We start from the raw sequence: 21,359 nt of genomic DNA on the forward strand, positions 1-21,359 counted from the left end.
CATTTTGGCCCAAAACTATATGTGGTTTAAGCAGTGGCAAGACCCTGCTCACCCATAAGTACCATTACAACACATAACAATAATTAACTAAGCTACAACAATTCATAAAATATTGAAACTCAAAAAGTGCTTAAGGCAATTAACATTACCATCAGGTAACTGTTCAAGTGTTCGCAGCAAATAGGAGCGAAAAACCTGATGGCTGATATCCGGGAAAATTCTCCTATGGCCCCATTCCCCTCTTGGCGACCGACCACTTAATTACCTTTCAGTGCCTAAGGTCCCGCTCCGAACAGCCAATTCACACCAATGGCAATGGACATATGTATGAATTCCTATGATTAGTAATTGGTCTACTTAAAATCATTAAACTAAAGAGGAACATCACAAAACACAAAACAATACAGTACAGACATTTAAACATGATGTGAATATGAAGATATGACCCTGTTGAGAACAGATGAGTAATGATAGACGTAGTGTAAAAACTGACAATTTCTTTTGAGTAAAAATTTCATGATAACATTGTGCAGAGTGGTGCAGTGCAGCTCAGTCTCTTTTGGTCCAATCCTGTCACTGCTTGGTGTTTGGTTGTCCTTCTGGCTGAACCTCAGTTCAGCAGTCTGAGCTAACTAGGAAGGAGAGGTTACCAGCACTTCACTTCCACAAAGGGGTCTTTACCACCCGTTTTCCCTAACTAATCTTTTTCTTTGGGACAATTCAGGAGATAATTCAGATTATTTTGTTGACAGTGGTTGAAGGTTGTGTGGTTGTTCAACCATTATCTTGGCATGATGATCATGCCTCCCAGAATTTCAGACTGACGTCTTGTCAGTCACTTGGCTGTGAGTCCTGTAGAGGTTCTGCTGCTGATGCAGTTAATTTAAACTGTGGATGAATGTTAGCAGGAGAGAGAACCGAGCAGCACAACAATGCAACATGTCTTTTTCACAATGTTTTATATTCAGGAATTGCCAGGTTCAATCCCAGTATTCATTGGTCGACCAATTAAGTTATGAACCCCAAACAAAAACAAATAAATAAACCGAAAAAAAATAAAATAAAATAAAATAAAAATAAATGAAATGAAAAACTAAACAACTGGCCAGTTGATAGAAACCATGTTTTAGGACAGTACCTTTAGACTCACCAACCTGCTGTACAGCATTAATGAGAAATCCAGTACCATCAACTTTTTCTGTGGAAAAAACTTCAAACCATTTAGAGAACACAGCAAGACAAACACAAAACACAAGACAACATAGAATAAAAGACAAAAGAAAGACAAAGACACATACTTTTGGGAAAAACTTGAGAAGTGTTAGTAAACTATGATTAATTGTTGTATCTCCACCCCCCTGATGAGACTTAGTCTCATCCGTATGTTAGTTCTGCTGAACTCTTCCACTGCAGTTTCTGCTCTTGTGTTGCTGCTGCAGGACAGAAATGTTTGTGGTTAAATTTCATTTTGGGAGCAGCACAGCATCAAGAAAGCAGCCATTTCTTCTCAATGAGTAACTGATTAACCTTTTTGGGATAAATACTGTCTGTCCTCTTAATTCAGTGCTTTTGATAAAATTTCAGCATGATCTGCTTAATTCTCACTTGTTACTTTATACTAAATTCTATTTAATTCTTACCAGTGGCTGTGTTTCGTGATGCTGAGCCATCCACAGACAGTTCAGGATCAGCATTTTTTTCTGCAAGTTTTTTCTGCTCCATTTGAATTAGAAACACTTCATGTGGTACCAACAGTGTGACATCAGAGTTTCTTATAACATCACATGATACAATAACATATATCCATACAAATTAGAATCAAAGACAAAGGTTTATTCTATTTGTCTTAATTCCTCATTTATTTATTTATTTAGATGAGCCTTGTGGCCTTGTGCTGCTAACTTTTTCCTTAGCAGTGCCACAGCATCGCGCTTGTGTTGTCAGACATCAGATCTTTGGTTGGTTATTGATCACTGTTACCTTGCATGCATGCTTTGACCTAAGGGCCCAGATTCTTGATATTATTTTGTAATATTTTTCTTTGCTCGTAGCAGTTTTGGAATGTTAGCGAAATTGTTCAGGATCTTTCTTGTTTTTCCTTGACATGTATTAGGCCTTTGATTGTGCAGTTCAAAGCTCTGTGCTTTACCTTACTTAGAGCAGCTCTGCCTCAGTTTATTTTGTTTTATTTAATCTTTACTTCTTCCTTCCAGTATGTGTGGATGTATGTGGGTGTATGTGTACGTATAGATGTGCGTGTGTGTGTGTGTGTCTGTATGTGGCCTTGGGTTTCACTGTTTTGTTTTATTTTCTTCTATCTTGTGACGCACTTTGTGCTACATTTTCTTGTATGTAAAGTGTTATAAAAATAAAGTTTGATTGATTGATTGATTAAGTGATTAAGTGCACCAGATTAAACAACTTGGGTCATCTCCCGTGTAATTTCTCGAATGAACCAGAGCACATGATTAAAACGTTCTCACAGAACATTTTATTCATCCCATTCATATCTTTTTCGTTCGACCAACATGTCATGACTGAGGACAGATCGGATTGTACCTTGTATCTTGTTTCTCAATGAATTGCAATTGAAGTGGGTTGTTGCCATTTTTCAGAGATCTTTTAGTCACCTGGTGTGGTGGTGGGAAGAGAGGGTGTGTCCAGATTATTGTTGTAGTTCTTTGTCACTTGAGCTTTTAATATCTGACTTGCACACCGGAGAGGTGTGAAAATTAGTTATTGTAACCATTATTGTTTCTGCTACTGCGGTTCTACAGTAGTCTCCACAGTAGTGTTTTCCTTTGGTTTCATAGTCAGTGGTCCGTTCAGTCACTGATAGAGTTTTAGTCCCCGTGGTCTAGTCTTTGTCAGTAGGTGAGGTTCCTAAGTCAGTCCGGACCTCAGTTGATGTTCTTTCGGCAGGATCTTGAGCCTGAGTACAGTGATCCTTGTGGATCCAGTTACTCAGTCTATTCTCGGTCAACCATACCTTTACACAATGTGTTGTAGCTTCTGCGTCCTGTCCATATAGGAGAGGACCAGTTAAGTTTGTTCACTTTTCTGGTCCTGTTCCTTGGTGAGTATTTATGTAACCTGTTGAGATATACTCATCACCGTGTTATTCAGTTGTTTCACATTCACACAAGTTTCCATACTGTAGTACAACAAGGGGTGAGCCTGTTGAGCCTGTTTGCTTCTTGACATAGCAAATTTAGTAGTCCAGTTGGAGCTACTATTTTGCCTTCACGATTCCTGCAGCGTCCTGTGGAATCTTTTTTTTTTTTTTCGTTCCATGCTTGCTTTTCCGATGGTGCCGCTGCTTCGTGAAGTTCTTTAATGTTTTCTAAACATAATTCTCGTTGTGATTTTTCCTCCAATGTTTTCTGAGACATCTGGTTAAATGCAGTATAACTTGCTTTTGTTTTTGCTGCCTTATCTGCCGCATTGTTGCCTCTCGCTACTCTCCCATCTCCCTTTTGATGTCCTCTGCACTTGACTATAGCAACTTGTTTTGGTTCAAGTATGGCATAATATAGTTCGAGTAATTGATTTAAGTGTTTAACCAGGGTGCCTGCTGAGGTCACAAAGCCTTTCCTTTTCCAGTGACACATGTCTGGTATAGAGGCATGTCTTTAACTGTAAACCCTGTTTTGGTTTTCATTTCACTCATTTATTCAATGTTTATTGTTAGATTAATTAATAGTTATCTGCAGGGTTAGAATTTGCTAATAGTATTAATATAGTGTTCAGCTGTACAGCTCTCTGGTTGATGTGGCTGTTTTTAAATGTGCCATGAAAACAAACCTTGACTTGACTTGTTATGAGTCAGACTTACTGCAGCGCAGCTGTCTTTAAATTTCTTTTAGAGTTTTCTTCTTTAAGAAACACATTGGTGATATCTGACTCTCGTTGTGCCTTTTATTGCCGTGTTTTTGTTAATTTCCTAATAATCTAACTCACTTTAAACCTTTCTGTAAAGCACTTTGCTGCTCTGTTAAGATAACAGATCAATTGATTCATAGATCTGCTGCAGTTAAATAGTTAAGTGGTTTAATGTGATTAAATATAAATACTGATGATAAATAGTAACTCAGAATTGGTGAAAATAAGCAGAGGAGAAGTATTTAGATCAGCTAAATTTTAAGTCATGTTACTGTGATCTCTAACACAATAAAGGCTAACCTTTAATGCTTTAAGATGGTAAGAAATTGTCTGACACCTATCTGTCTGACCTTGCTGTTAAATCCTGATATTTTCTAATATGTCATATGGTCTGATTGTCCGGTCTCAGACCTGCTTCAGGTGGAAATCATAAAGTCTCACTTTGTAGAACATCTTTTGTTCAGGCAGTTTTTCAATTAAAGGATCAAAGATTTAAATGCTGTGTTTGTTTGTCTGACTTTAACTTTTTAAGAGAGCTGTTAAATCTTAATTCAACAACACACTGGTTCTATTGTTTAGTTTTAAACAGTCTGTTCTTCCTGGATTTATTTTGGACCTTGTATTGCTTCTTATCTCTTCACTGTGATACTTGCATTGAAAAGCGGTTTTCAGATTGTCCATTCAATGTGGTATTTCTCCCATTCAAATTTATTTAAAAATAAATTATTGAATTGATGATAAATGCTCTAGTAAAAACTTCCATTATCATTGTAAATTTTTTGACTAAATAACTATATGTAACTCTGGTACAGGCCAATGATCAATCAGAATCTGTCCTCACTCTCAGGGCTGAATGGGGGAAGAAGGAAGCAGGGTTGGGATGAGATAATCTTAGGGTGAGAGCATTTATGACAAAGCTAAGGATATCTAACCTTGTCTTTTCCAATTACACATGTCCACATGTACAGCCTAAGCTGTTTATGCTGAATCTGTATAACTGGTCAGTTTTTTCTTTTGCTAAATGGCATGCTTCTGTTATTGAGCATGCGTGATGTTGGGAAGAGGTGTCTTATCTTCTAGTGTAGTAGGATGTGTCCCTGGAAAAGATGACATTGTGTCTGGCACGTGCTGTGGTAGTGGTGCAGAGGACTGCGTCTGAATAGAGAATTTAACTTCTCCTAAAAAAATGCTGACAGTCTGCAAGAAATGTTCCTTTTTTTTTTTTTCGTCTTTATCTGCCCTTGCTTTCTGGAATAAACCTGCCTCCTTTAGCTTTGCTGTAGCTTGATTCCTACTGCCTGTTGCTTGTTTTGAAAACATAGAGAAATCACTCAGTTGCGGAGGAGCATTTTCATGCCCTCCAAACATTCCTTTCCCTTGCATTTCTCTCGTCCAGTTTACAAATCTATCTGTCCCTCTTTTTTCGTCTTCTCTTGGAACTTTTTTTTTTTTTGCCATCTCGTCAACGTGTCAAATAATACTGACCCCAATGAGCCGGGTTTACATGTTTTCCACTTATCAACCAAGGTTTGTGACATATTAAGATATTTCACATGTGTTAATCAGAATGCCCGAGTGTTGGACCCGACCAAGAAGCTTCTACACAGAATCTTTTACTCTGTGCGCTTGATCGCTGGGGGTTCTCCCAGTCTCTTCACTCGTTTTAATTCACCAATCTCTGTAACACCCTAACTAAATTCCCCTTTAATTTGTAGTCCAATGCCCCCTTTTACAGAACCACTTGAGATCTGTGTCAGTGTAGGAATTCTCCAGCAGTCTCTATTGCTAGATACACTTCCACTAACACAGTAAAATATCAACCAAGTAGCAAACCACCCCACATTTTCATGAAAAATAACAAACTTAGCCCTGTGTCCTTATGCAGAGATAAACCCTTAGTGTATCGTCTGTTCACAACAACTGCAGAACCACCGCTGATTGCGGAAAAAAACAAAACAATCACACCTCCAATTATGGAGAGGGAGAGAGAAAAAAAAAAATAAAAAAAATAGACACACCGCCGATCGCGGATTTTACAGTCCAAACACCTAATGTGAAGTAATACAGACCCACCGCCGATTGCAGATAAAGGTCCAAGCGCCGATTGCACAGAAATTACTCACTCCGTCTATTGTGAAGTAATACAGACCCACCGCCAATTGCAGATAAGGTCCAAGCGCCACTTGCACAGAAATTACTCACGCCGCCTATAGTGTAGTAATACAGACCCACCGCCGATTGCAGATAAGGTCCAAGCGCCACTTGCACAGAAATTACTCACATCGCCAGTTGTGTAGTAATACAGACCCACCGCCGATTGCAGATAAGGTCCAAGCGCCACTTGCACAGAAATTACTCACACCGTCTATTGTGAAGTAATACAGACCCACCGCCGATTGCAGATAAGGTCCAAGCGCCACTTGCACAGAAATTACTCACGCCGCCTATAGTGTAGTAATACAGACCCACCGCCGATTGCAGATAAGGTCCAAGCGCCACTTGCACAGAAATTACTCACATCGCCAGTTGTGTAGTAATACAGACCCACCGCCGATTGCAGATAAAGGTCCAAGCGCCGATTGCACAGAAATTACTCACTCCGTCTATTGTGAAGTAATACAGACCCACCGCCGATTGCAGATAAGGTCCAAGCGCCACTTGCACAGAAATTACTCACGCTGCCTATAGTGTAGTAATACAGACCCACCGCCGATTGCAGATAAGGTCCAAGCGCCACTTGCACAGAAATTACTCACATCGCCAGTTGTGTAGTAATACAGACCCACCGCCGATTGCAGATAAGGTCCAAGCGCCACTTGCACAGAAATTACTCACACCGCGATAGCGGACTAATAGACCCCCGCCCATTGGCTCATCTACTTCCTATTCAGTTTAGAAGACAGGATGAATTTTATGTCTTTTATTTGGCCAAATTGTACTAAACGAGGACACAAATCACTCTTCCTATGTGAGACTATGTGTTTATACTTTACATGTGACCACTCAGTAAACCTGCAGACACAAATTTTGTGCTTTTGATTTAGTGATCGGAGGACATCCTAATTCAGACAATTTAATTTAGAATGACCTTGAATTGTCTGAAGAAGGGTCCCCTCCACTCAGCTCCAGAAGTCCTCGATCGGACACGGTCTCAGAGTTAGCCAATCCGGGTCACGGCACCAATTGTTAGCCCGATTTTTTCATTGGAAGCTCAAGAATAAGCTGGAGAAATCGTTTATTAAAAAAGTATTTATTAGTGGTCACAAGTAAAGTATATTGCAGCGCAGGACCCAACCTCTTCTGACTGATTACCTTCCTTTTCAGAGGGGCAACATTGTCCAGTGTTGTACGCATTGAAGCTATAGTGCTGTCAACAAGAGAGTCAAGTTCTACTGGAGTAAAATTTAGGTAGCTGTCCTCTGTCATATCAGCACATGGAAGTGAAGAAAAGGATGATGAAATCAACTCTTTAAATCTGGTTACAGCATTCTCTGACAGACACCTATATGTAGAATTCTTCTCAGAAACCGTGTAGTCAAGTAATGTAAATTCAAAAGTTATTAAAAAATGGTCAGACAAGACAGGGTTATGAGGGAACACTTTTAACTGTTCACTCTCAATGCCATAAGTCAGCACAAGGTCAAGGGTATGATTAAGGCAGTGAGTAGGTCTGTGAACACTTTGAGAAAATCCAATAGAGTCTAATATAGAATTAAAGTTAATATTTAGGCTGTCATTTTCAACATCTACATGAATATTAAAGTCACCCACTACAATGACTTTATCTGTACTCAGCATTAACTGGAATAAAAACTCTGAGAATTCAGAGAGAAACTCAGAATAAGGGCCAGGTGGACGATACACAACAACAAACACAAGAGGTTTTTGTGATTTCCACATTGGGTAGGAAAAACTGAGAATCAGAGATTCAAAAGAGCTAAAACTAATCTTGGGTCTAGGACTGATTAGTAACCCTGATCTGAAGATAGCTGCCACTCCTCCTCCTCTACCTGTGGTTCGAGGAACGTGAACATTTAAATAGTCAGAGGGAGTTGATTCATTAATGCTAACATTATCCTCCTGCTGCAGCCAGGTTTCTGTAAGACAAAATATATCAATATGATGATCACAAATCAAATCATTCACTAACAGAGACTTCGAAGGGAGAGATCTAATATTCAGCAAACCACATTTAATAGTTTGATGTTTTTGTTCAGTTAAAGTTTTTGTTTTAAATTTTTTTTGCACAAGAGGATTTGCTCCTTTTGTGTTTTTTGATTGAGGGGGGGCAGCATCAGGTGGGAAGCCGCAGAGAAGTGTGTAAGACTACAACTCTGCATCCTGGTCTCAACCCTGGGTTGTCATGTTTTTGGATGACTAATAAATTCGTCCATATTTCTAGAAATGAGAAGAGCTCCTTCCAAAGTGGAATGGATGCCGTTTCTCCTCACCAGACCAGGTTTTCTCTAGAAAGATTGCCAATTATCTATGTAGCCCAAATTGTTTGCTGGACACCATCTAGACAACCAGCGATTGAATGAATGAATGGCTACAGTGCCAGGCTGACAAAGAGTCCGAGCTCTGTTGAGCCATGTATTCCTTTAACTCTCAGCAGTGATGATTTCCTGAGATTCTTTATCAATAAAATTGTTTCTATCAGAGAAAAGATGAATGGAATCCTTCCCACTATTATCACTGATGTATCATCAAGGACAGCAGCTTTGGAAGTATCTTTAGAACCTGATTTGTATTTAGACGGCTTCTGCCCAGTTGATCTCTTTGAGCTAACAACAGCAATAGTCTCTTCTAAACCATCAACTTGTATTTTAGACCAATCCCAACCAGACTGTTCAAGGAGGTTTTCCCCTTAATTGACACTTCCATATTGGATTTGATCAATGGGTCTTTGTTGACAGGATATGTACCTCAGACTTTTAAGGTTGCTGTATTTAAACCTTTACTTAAAAAACCTACTCTTGATTCAGAAGTGTTGGCTAATAATCGACCTATATCCAATCTCCCTTTTTTGTCTAAAGTTCTTGAAAAAATAGTTGCAGTTCAACTTTGTGATCATTTACATAGAAATAATCTATTTGAAGAGTTTCAGTCAGGATTCAGAGTGTATCATAGCACAGAAACAGTACTGGTGAAAGTTACCAATGATCTCCTCTTAGCCTCTGATAGCGGACTTGTTTCTGTGCTTGTCCTGTTGGATCTCAGTGCTGCATTTGATACGATCGATCACAGCATTCTGTTACAGAGACTTGAACATGTTATTGGGATTAAAGGAACTGCATTAGGTTGGTTTAAGTCATATTATCTGATAGATTCCAGTTTGTTCTTGTAAATGAAGAAACTTCCTCACACATTGGAGTAAGTCATGGAGTTCCTCAGGGTTCTGTGCTTGGACCAATTATTTTTACTTTGTACATGCTTCCATTAGGTAACATTATTAGACAGCATGGCATAAATTTCCATTGTTATGCTGATGATACTCAGCTGTACTTATCTATGACACCAGATGAAACCAATAGGTTGGTCAGACTACAAGCCTGTCTTAAAGACATAAAGACCTGGATGACTCAGAACTGTCTGCTTTTAAATTCAGACAAAACTGAAATCATTATCTTTGGACCTGAGCGCTTCAGGGAGAAATTGTCTAGTTACATAGTTACTCTAGATGGTGTTTCCTTGGCTTCTAGTTCTACAGTGAGGAACCTTGGAGTTATTTTTGACCAGAATTGATCATTTGACGCACATATAAAACTGGTTTCTAGGACTGCCTTCTTTCACCTTTGTAATATTGCTAAAATCAGGAACATCCTGTCTCAGGGTGATGCAGAGAAACTAGTTCATGCATTTGTTACTTCAAGTTTGGACTACTGTAATTCCTTATTATTGGGCTGTCCCACATATTCTCTGAAAAGCCTCCAGCTGATCCAAAATGCTGCAGCCGGAGTTCTGATGAGAACTAACGGGAGCGATCATGTTTCTCCAGTTTTAGCTCTCTTCATTGGCTCCCTGTTAAATTCAGAATAGAATTTAAGATTCTTCTCCTCACATATAAAGCTCTTAATGACCGAGCTCCATCATATCTTAAAGATCTCATTGCAAGATATTTTCCTAACAGAGCACTTCGCTCCCAAACTGCAGGTTTACTTGTTGTTCCCAGAGTTTCTAAAAGTAGAATGGCAGGTAGAGCCTTCAGTTATCAGGCCCCTCTCTTGTGGAATAAGCTGCCAGTAAATGTCCGGGAATCAAACACCCTTTCCACTTTTAAGATTAGGCTTAAAACTTTCCTTTTTGATAAATCTTATAGTTAGGGATGGCTCAGGTAATCCTGAAACATCCCATAGATAAGCTGCTATAGGCTTAGACTGCTGGGGGGCCTCATCTGTCACACCTTTCCTTACTTTGCTCTTTTTTTCCCCCGTTTAATTTCTCAAACGATTTTATGCACATGTGACATTATTGTGGTTATTAACTTGTGTTTCCCTGTTCCAACCATCCTTTGAACGTGTTATGGTGTTTCCCCCCCCTCTTTTCCCTCTTTTCTGTCTTCTCAAACCCCAGCTGGTCGAGGCGGATGGCCACCCTTCCTGAGTCTGGTTCTGCCAGAGGTTTCTTCCTGTTAAAAGGGAGTCGTTCCTTTCCACAGTCGCCACAGGCACGCTCAGGACGGGAGATTGGACTGAAGACAAGTTTCGGTGCAATCTGTTGGTTTCCTTAGCTAGGATATTGTTTTTTTTAATTGGCTCTATAGGAATTATTTTGATTATGATTACAATGAATTGAATTCCAATTGGCTTGAATTGGACTATATTACTTAAGTGCCTTGAGATGACAATTGTTGTAATCTGGCGCTATATAAATAAAATTGAATTGAATTGAATTAATTTCATTCAGTGAAAATTGTTTACGAGTCCCAAACCTTGAGTCCATGTCAAGTCTCAAGTCTTTTGAGAGCAAGTCTTAAGTCAAGTCTGGAGTCTTTGTTTGTGCGACTCGAGTCCCCATCTCTGCACTGATGGACACTTAGATATGTGGTGTGGGGAAGTTGGGAGTCCATCCACTGACCCTCCGATTGGCAGACAACTGTACTTCCACCCCAAGAGTGTTACAGCCACCAAGTTCTTTCAGACGAAGTTTTTTCCTACTATGCAATGCAAAAGAAAACCAATACTGAACATTGATAGCTTATTTGGAAAGAGATCTACAATGTCACCTTTATAACTGAGGATGAATTTTCCCTAGATAGGGTTTTTTTTATAAGCTTCTCCGTAATGTTTTTTATGATCTCAATCCATCTGACACACTATAAGTGGTACTGTGACTTTATGTTGAGGCTTTTTTGGTCAGATAAAGTGGGTGGATTTTTTTTCACACTCTTTAAAAAATGTGGTTTTGGTCTCATATTTACCATGGATTAAAATTCTTTACCCGTCCAGTTGCCGTGCATTCTAACAATCACCTCTCCACTTAAGTAAAATGTTAAAGAAGCACTCGATGAGGCTATACTTTGTCTCAAATTTTCTTCATTTGTTTGTATCAAAGGAATTGCGCAGGGTGGTCAGGAATGTAAAGTGTCACTTGAATTATGTGTTGTTCCATTTGTCGGACCACCTGTCAAAATATCCAGCTCCAGCCTTTTTATTGATTTGTTTCTTTGAGTCACTGGCTCTGATGCTGTTGCCCCAACAGGTGGCTGCAAAGCAGATTGCACTCTCCACCACAGACTTATTGAAAATATGCAACATCTTGTGACAAATATTGAAGGACCATAGCTTCCTCAAGACCTAGAGTCTGTTCTGTCGCTTTTTTTAGACAGCCACCATGTTGCATTTCTGTTGTCCTGGAGAAGTCCCAGACATTTGTCTACCTCCACCACACCACCGTCTTTGGCTTATTCTCCATCCTCCTAAAATACACAATCATCTCTCATCTTTTGTTCATGTTTAAGATGAGTTGATTGTTCTCAGATGTTGCTGTACAGTGGACAGCTAGTTCCTTCAACCTGTTGTGCATCACTGAAGTCTACCTTGCGACAACTGATCTGAGTAATTTGGAGATGACAAAACCCTGACTTGTACTGGAATTCTAAAATGTACAAAGTGAGATGAAACTGTCAGGTTTCTGTGCAGCAGACAACCTTCTCAGACAAAGTCCTTCAGTCTTTCAGTCCTTTAGTAGTGTGTCAGGTATTAAATAATCAAGAACTTCTAGAGGCACCAACCTCTGTTTTATAGGGCTTTTCAGAAGACGGAGACGGCTTAATTATGTTAAAAATTGGGGAGAAATCATCACATTGTTGCTGATTGTCTAGATGAAAGTGGGCTCATTGAAGCAGGTAGATGATGGCATATTCAACCCAAAGCTCGGGAAGATAAGCGAACAGTAGTGGATCATGAAAGATGTTCTTTTTTCATCATTCTGTGACCATAACCTTAAAGTCTTTCTGACCTCAATTTGCTGCTGAACAACAGGTGGTGAGAGAACCAAAATTTCGTCTGATTTTCCAAATGTAGATAATATGCAACATTTTGGTATAAAGAAGATTGCATTGTCCATCCCAGACTTTTAGAAAATATGCAATGTTTTGGTGCAGACATTGAAGGCCCTTCATCTCCTCAAGAAATACATTCTGTTATGTCCTTTCTTGACGAGAGAAGTTGCAGAGCTGCTGTCCAGAGTAAATGGTAAATGGACTGTACTTATATAGCGCTTTTCAGTAAAGCGCTTTTACACTACAGGCCACATTTACATGCAGTCACACATGTCTTATTCTCAACAATGTTACAGGCAACACAGCTCTTTCTTTTTAATCACACATATCGATGGACACATCAGTAAGCAAAGTAGGTTCCCAGGAAGACTGCATTCCTTAGCAATCTCTGGCTCTTGACATTGGATGGAGACAGTGTATGGCTTATTACTGCTCCTCCTAAAATCCACCATGCATCCATCTCTTTAGTTTTGTTTGTGTTCAAGATGAGGTGATTATCCCCAGACCATGCGACAAAGTGATTCACCAATTCTCTGTACTCAGAGTACAGAGAATTCCCTGTACTGTACTTGTCCATTACTGATGCACTCAACTGCTGCAGGGTCATCTGTGTAATTCTGGAGATGACAGGACTGAAGAGAATGTAGAGTTTGGGGCAGAAGCAGAGCAGCGAGGATGGAAAGTTAGGATCTGTCCAGTGGAAGTAGGATGCAGAGGATTTGTTGCAAAGTCTGTTGTCTCATTGTTGAGGGAGTTGGGTGTAAGTTGGCAGAGTGTGAGGAAAATAGTGAGGTTAACAGTGAGAGTACAGTCACTTGTGGTGGTCTTGTGCTGCTGATCACCTTATCAGACACTCAACCCTGCAGTCTCACAAGCAGTGGTCTGTTTGTCAGGTAGTCTTGTTTGAGGTGTTTTCAGTGTTTGTGGAGCTTCTACAGAAAGCAGGGTAGAGTGGCATTCCTGCAGCCTTGTATCTGTGGGTTTTTTTCAGGATTAAGTTGGCTCAACCAGATGCTCCCATTTGTAAACAACTTTTTCTTTGGCATAAGTTATTATAGCAAATGTTAAAACATTTCAGAAGTATTGGATAAATTATTGCAAAAATATCTTTATCAATATTTTCAGAAACAAAAGCTCAATTGCTGATTGTACACCCTTGCTGGCAGTCCAATGTAATCTTCGAAATGTTTTCAGTGTTACTTTTCTGCCCAAATGCTGCTGACATAAGGAGACACAATAGGAGGGAACATCAGAATATCCAATTTTCTTTAACATTTACATAGGGATCTTTATTTTTTCATTTCATGAGTAGTCCGTAAAAAGCAAGCCAAATGCTAAATAGCACCAAATGCTTTGGACTGCCTAACCTATGTCCAGGACATTGCCCCCCTTAGATCTATAAATGAATATCAGCCATCAGTCATTGTCAAGGCTATCCTTCTCCAGCCCAGACATACAGGGTTGACTAATGTCACTGCATGTTACTGTCCAGCCTTCCTGCCTCCACTCTCTCTTACTCACATCAAACAGACCTGACAGGCTGCCAGTGTCAAACCAAAGGGGCACTACAATGTCACTTTTTTAGATTTTGGGGGGAGGGTGTAGGGGTGGGGAGTTAAGACTTGTTGAGGGGACACAATAAGCTTCCAGCATCCTCTTCTTTGTTTTGTTTGTTGACTGACAGATGGGGCATCTTCGATGGGCAGTCAAGAGAGCGTTAGCTGTCAAATTTCTTGATTGCTGTGTAGCTGAATTTGACCATTATTCACATTCATTCATTTCAAGGTTTGCTCTAAATGATGTGTCTGTATCCAGTGTCTGTTTAATATTAAGCTAAATTGGATCTACAGTTGTATGAAGATCCATGCAGTTATTGAGTATTATTTTTCATGGCTGCCTGGATCAGAATGAATATTTACTGCACCATATATACTGCATGTTTACAGGGATTTAATTGAAATGTTACCATGTTACTATTATACTTATTTGTATTTTTTCTTTTCTGCATTTTATCAGATTTTCCAAATACCTATAAGGCTATATACATTTTTTTCCTGAAGTATATAGCATTGTCTAAATCAATTTTATTTTTTATGGCAATGTTTGCCCAAGTAAAATACAAATTATTCATTTTTTCTGTAAGCTTTAGTCTTTTTCATGATTTTTTCTCAACAATTATTCAAATGTCAAATGATAAGAAATACTGTTCTACAATGGAAGCAAAAATGTGCTGTAATTTGACTTCACAATTCTGCCAAGGTGACAAGGTCTGCTGAATGTACAACCTCCTAGTTTTTTTCTCTCCACTTGCAAATTATTTTTCGATTTAGCCTGCTGCAAGCAGCAATATCCGCTTTAGCAAAAATTGTCTATAAAGTCATAGTTTTCTTCAACTTTTTCAAAAATTTGGCTTTGTTTTTAATTCAATTCGACCCACACAGAAATTTGTACAAACGCTCAATTTGTTGCCAAAAGAGTATGACTTTGTGCAGATTGTTACTTCCGTGCTACATCAATTTTTTTGAGCAACATCCAAACATGCTAGCTATAACATAGGAATTTTTGGCTTAATGAAAAAGACAACAGATATCAAATTACATCAGTTTATTCCAAAAAAAATGATAAACTTACAGTGTGCGTAAGAATGACTTTCTTGACACGGTACTGTCTATGCATAAGACTTGTGGAAATATAATACCATCTGGTACCATGGCCTTCATCAGGTGGGTTTATACCCACCTGATGAACCCATCTTGGGTTTATGCCATTGGCAATTAAATAAACTTTTTTTTTTTCATTTAGTTTATCTTATTATTTTTTCGGTGGTAAAATTTCATCTAAATATAGAATGAAGATTGGCTAAATAAACCTTAATGGTAAGAACTGTAACTGTATGACCACAAAATCATCATTTCAGTAGGGATAATATCTGGAATTTCCTCTACAATTTTACACATATTTGACCCATTTAAAATAATTTCTTTATTATAATTTTGCAGAGAGATTTATTGGCCTTATTCTTTTACATTTAACCTACAAATGTTTATTGTTTTTCTATGGTTTATAAGGTTATTTACTTTTCTTACAATTTGGTTAAACACATGGAACAGTTTTAAGCCAGGGTTAAAATCATTGGTTAATTTTTTTGTTTCTGTCAGGTTCTGACATGTGCTTTCTCTCTTTCTCTATGTCTGTCTTAACATTGGTTGTGTATATTCAAAACTGTAAACAGATGCTGATCGAGCCCAAAAGCATGGCATGGATGAGTTTATTTCAGCTAACCCCTGCAACTTTGACCATGCCTCATTGTTTGAACTGCTACAACGCCTCACCCTAGACCACAGACTAAATGACTCCTACTCCTGCTTGGTAAGAAAATATTTTTTTTATTAACTATAACAACCATTCATGGTGTTATAAAGAAAAGCAAATGTAAGTTTGATATTTATTTGACAAATAAATATGAGGTAATTTGAAATATAAACCTGTCTGAAGTCACCTCTGTGATGTGATGTTGGATTGTTGTTTCAGAAATAGCTGTACACACTTTGCTGTCAAAATATAAATGAATATGTAAGAGAAAAGATAGTTAATTAATTAATATACATTCATTAATAATTATTAACAATTAAAAATGAATCAAACTGATTTAATCAAATTAATTCAAATAACTAATCTAACTAATCTAAAAAATGTGACGTGAATAATTTCACACATTACTGGATAACTGAATTAGTTTGCATAATATCTTATCATTCCCAAAGACTGAAAGTCTTTTGCACTATAAATAGTCAACTCAGGAAGGGCGGCCATCTGCCTCGACCGGGTGGCTAGCTTTCCTGCTAGTTCTCTTCAGAACTCTGACTGCCATATGTTGGATCAACTGGTGGCTTTCAAAGAATTTCACGGAAAGCCCAATACTAAAGGTTTACAGTAGTCCAATTTTGAAGTAACAAATGCATGTACTTGTTTTTCTGCATCACTCTGAGACAGGATGTTCATAAATTTGGCAATATTATGAAGGTTAAAGAAAGTGGTTCTAGAAATCCTTTTTTACATGGTAAGAAGACAGATGCAGGTCAAGGATAGGACAGAAATAACTCCAAGGTTCCTCACTGTAGCGCTGGAAACTAAGTTAATACCATCTATAATAACTATAGAGCTAGACTGTGTCTTTATGAAGCACTGACGTCAAAAGTTTTGTTTGAATTTCGATGCAGAACATCCAGAATATTCCAGGTCTGTTCAGATTTTAGGACTAGATCTGGAAAGAACTAAGTTCAAACAGGTGAGTTAAAAGTAAGTAGATTTATTTAAAAAAAAAAAAATTTTTACAAGAAGTGCAGACAAGATGAACATGAACTTGCAGGTGGACACTGGTGAAATCTGGTCTGTATGTTTCTCTGTAAGTGGGTCTGTGGCTCTGAGAGAGAGGCAATTTAGCAATGATCCTTGAAATTCCAGAATAGTTTTTTTTCTTGAACGTTAGAACTGACTGGTAAGTAGATTGATTGAAGCTGTGAATGACTTTCCTGTGATACTCCAGTCCAGTGAAGGTAGATATGTCATCAGTGGCAGTGCAAAGTGGCTTCTCCTTTCCTGTAGGGTTTTTTGCAGATCGAAGATGAATCCGTACACAGTCTCTCTGAAAGATAGACAGTAAAAGCTTTATCAAAAATCCACAAAGATGTTGACATGAAACTTGAGTACTTATGAACAATGGAACTGCAACGAAAGAAACTTGTGTGTCCGTTAGGGTAAGTTTTTCTAATCTTCTTTGCTAATTCAATATCTTCTGTTGAGCAAGGGTCTGAAACCTGTTGTCTAGTAGCCTTGCTTGGACCATCGGAAATCAATCAGAGTGAACTGCTGTGTCCAGTTGTGAGCGCAGCATAAAATAAGGGGTTATGGCTGAAGCATCAGCCCTCCTCATGTGAAGACTTGTACGTGTCCACTGAACAAGGCAAACTTGTCCTACTTGCCATATCTATGTCTCTCATGGCGCCTCACCACCTGTTTTTAAAATGTGCCTTAATCCCATTCCTGTTGTCTCCGGCTCACATGAAAGGTTTCACACAACCAAACGCCACCGCAACCTTAACAACCTCCGCTCTGTAAAGCCCACTTCACTCTGTGACACGCCCTTGTCTGTGGGGTTGTGGAATTGCCAATCAGCGGTAAACAAAGCAGATTTCATTATGGCTTATGCTAAACACCTGTCTCTTAACATCCTGGCTCTCACTGAAACCTGGATTAAGCCTGAAAACACAGCTACCCCGGCTGCACTTTCAACCAACCACTCATTTTCCCACACATTTGGGAGAGGTGGTGGAACGGGCATGCTCATTTCCAACAAATGGAAATACACCCAACTGCTACCTGAAGCTAAATACAATACCTTTGAATACCACGCCATCTTGGTAACTGCACCTTTAAAAAGTATATAGATGTTATACATTGCCCAACAGGACAACTCTGTGACTTTCGAAATGAACTCGAAACCTTGTTCTCTTCCATCCCTAAGCCTGACTGTCCCATAATGGTCCTTGGTGATATGAACATCCACCTTGACAGTCCGAACTCTTTAGATTTTCTGACATTAATGTGCTCATTTGAGCTACAACTGGTTTGCAGTCCTCTGACTCACAAAGCTGGCAAGGAGCTAGATCTCATTTTCACAAGAAACTGTGCCACAGAGGTCCTGTCTGTCACACCTCTGCATTTCTCTGACCACTATTTCATTCAGTTCAGAGTGAGTCTCCTGGGAAGACCCACTGCTTCTACCCCTATGGTTTCCGTCCGCTGCAACCTGTCTCCCGCCCACTAACCTCCCTCAAGGTTAATGAGGGCCCTCTGCTCTACACTGCGCTCACGTCTGGATAGTCTGTTTCCTCTATTCACCAAACCCGCTCGATCCTCTCAGTCCCAGCGTTGCCTTAATGATACCTCTGATAACTGCGCACCAACCTCAGAGCTGCCGAAAGGAAATGGCACAAATCAAAAGATCCTGCAGATATAGCTAAACTCCAGCTACTACTGTCATCATTTGCATCCAGTGTTACTGATGCAAAAAAGCCTTTCTACATTAACAAGACTCACAGTACTACTGACACGCGGAAACATTTTTATACCTTCAAAACTCTACTTAACCCTCCTCCTCTGCCACCTGCTACCAATCTGACGGCAGACACTTTTGCCTAATTTTTTACTGACAAAGTGGCAGCTATAAGTAAACAGTTTACTGAACTACCCACACCCGAACCTTCCCTAAACACATGTGCCACTAACTCAGCATGCAAAAGTCCTACTGCATCATTTTCTTAATTCACCCCTCTCACTGAGAGCAGTGTGTCTAAACTTCTCACATGTAGCCGTCCTACTACATGCCTGCTGGACCCCGTTCCTACTAATCTTCTCCAATCCATTGCTCCTACTGTAACTGCAGCACTCACACATGTGATTAATGCTTCACTGACATCGGGCACATTTCCTACCACATTCAAGCAAGCTCAGGTTACACCGCTGCTCAAGAAACCTTCCCTGCCTCCAACTCATGTGGAGAATTATCGGCCGGTCTTTCTCCTCCCGTTTCTGTCTAAAATCATTGAAAGGGCGGTCTTTAAGCAGGTCACTGATTACCTCTCTCATAACAACCTCCTTGACCCAAATCAATCTGGGTTTAAAAGTGGACAGTCCACCAAAACGGTTCTGTTGGCTGTGACAGAAGCCTTAAAAGAAGCCAGAGCGACAGCTAAGTCCTCTGTACTTATCCTGCTCAACTTATCAGCTGCATTTGACACTGTCAACCACAGTATCCTTTTGTCCATACTCTCTAGCATGGGCATCACAGGGAGAGCACACTCCTGGTTTGAATTATACCTCACTGGATGGTCATTCAAAGTATCTTGGCTTGGTCACACTTCTGCAGCACACCACCTCACCATAGGGGTCTCCTCCCAAAAAGAGCACACGTCACCCATCTGTTCGTTGAGCTCCACTGGCTACCCTTACCCACCCGCATCAAATTCAAGTCACTGATGTTAGCTACAAAGTGCTTAATGGAACGGCTCCCATCTACTTGAATGCTCTTGCAAAGGCTTATGTCACAACTCGGTCCCTCCGGTCGTCAAAGGATTGTCGTCTCGCAGTGCCTACACCAAGCTTAAGACAATCCAGACTCTTTTCATGTGTCATTCTACGATGGTGGAATGACCTACCAAGTGCGACAAGAACATGGGCGTCCCTGTCTATCTTCAAGAAACTCTTGAGGAGCCAGCTTGTCAGAGTACCCTGTACTTCCCTACCCCCTCTACTGCACTTTCTCTTTCTGTACCTCAATGCCTGCACAGTCTGACTAGTAGTTTTTCTTGTTCACTTTCAGTGTCATATGTTAGAACAAAATTAAATAATCAAGTACATTTTGTCATTTTTGAGAAGACTAATTGATAATATAATAATATAGAATTAAAGGCAATTCTCTCCGTCATGCTGCCATTTTTAAGATGAATGTTAAAGTGACCTACTACAATTCGTCTGTACTCCACACTAAAGCAGATAAAAAAATTAAGACTGACCCTCAATAACAAACAACAGTTCAGTTTAGTTTTATTCATATAGTGCCAAATCACAACAAACATCATCTCAAGGAACTTCAAAGATACAGTTCAAACAAAGGTGTTTTATTTTCTAATTTCAATTTTGGATGAGAAAAACAGGAAGTAATAATTAATCTTAAACCTCAATTGAAAGATAACCTGTTTGAAAGAGTTCCATCTCCTCCTCCTTGGCCTGTGGTCTGAGGAATTTGAAAATTTGCGTAGCGAGGGGGAGATGATTAATTAATGGTTTGTAAACATAATTCTCCTTTTGCAGGAGGACAAAAAAAATGTAATATAATAGTCACCAGTCAAGTCATTTAACAACAGAGACGAGGACAAGACAAGACTAGGACTTAAGTTAAATGACTTTAGTGGGCAAGAGCTAAAGTAATAGCTAAAATTAATCAAATAAAATTAATTTCCTACAGGGCTGGTTCAGTCCTGGTCAGGTGTTTGTCTTGGATGAGTACTGTGCTCGCTATGGTGTTCGAGGCTGCCATCGGCATTTGTGCTACCTGAGCGATCTACTTGAGAGGGCAGAGAATGGAGCCATGATTGACCCCACACTACTTCACTACAGCTTCGCCTTCTGTGCCTCTCACGTCCATGGAAACAGGTAAAAATCAAAGAGCTTGCAAGTTATGTGTCCTTTTTTTCCCCCTCAGTAGTACAAATTAACCTGAACACTAAAATGACTGAAATTCACAGTCTCCTCTTATATTGAAGTTGGAGCAGGATGATTGTTTGCATGATCACAACCTCTTTTTGTTTATTTTCTTTTCCCATAATCTCACTTTACATTGATTACAAAATTACCTTTCACCCATTGCACACTAAACCTTGTACTTCCACACCATGCCTTTTCAACATGTGTCTGACTTCAACTATGGAAGCCCTGAGAGACAATCAAAAAAAAAGAATGCGGTCATTTATTTTCTAAGTCTGATGAAATCATTTTTTTCTTTTCACTTCATGAATTTCAAAGTGTTTGTTTTTGTAATACTCTCTTATATCCAGAGTCCATCTAAATCATTGACCTTTCATGATAACTGGCAGACCTAAGTGTACAATCAAAGGTCTGAACTCAGGAAGACATTTCCACATGATCTAAATAGAATCAAAAGGATTTATGTCTTGTGTCTGATTCTCAACAAAAGTTTACATACACTGTGTGTTAGCATGTCTTGTAATATTGTTATTGTGATTGTTATGTCTTACTTTTGACTTGAAATGTATTTTAGCAACAGCAATGGAGGTGGCTTTGAAAACGGACTGTTTCATGCCAGTGATTGCAACAGCTAATGGGAACATTCTTTATTTTTTAATCACAGTTATTAGTTTTACAAGTGTAATCATCACTGCAGTAGTTTTTTTTT

At 39.2% G+C, this 21,359-nt stretch overlaps 1 protein-coding gene across 3 annotated transcripts in view; it reads left to right on the forward strand.

Annotated features, from left to right (window-relative positions):
* Window positions 1-21,359, forward strand: part of LOC140303953 (calcium-dependent secretion activator 1-like) — a 654,602-nt gene that overhangs the window by 279,709 nt on the left and 353,534 nt on the right. For all 3 annotated transcript variants that reach the window (XR_011915222.1, XM_072382948.1, XM_072382947.1), the window contains exons 12-13: window positions 15,618-15,754; window positions 20,412-20,599. Coding sequence is in view for 2 of the 3 variants with exons in the window: in XM_072382948.1 (XP_072239049.1) it covers window positions 15,618-15,754; window positions 20,412-20,599 (325 nt within the window). In the remaining variant the exon portion in view is untranslated. The remainder of the gene's footprint in view (window positions 1-15,617; window positions 15,755-20,411; window positions 20,600-21,359) is intronic.

The sequence above is a fragment of the Leuresthes tenuis genome, unplaced genomic scaffold (assembly GCF_036924035.1).
Source record: "Leuresthes tenuis unplaced genomic scaffold, fLeuTen1.0.hap1 SCAF_3, whole genome shotgun sequence".
NCBI lineage: Eukaryota > Metazoa > Chordata > Actinopteri > Atheriniformes > Atherinopsidae > Leuresthes > Leuresthes tenuis.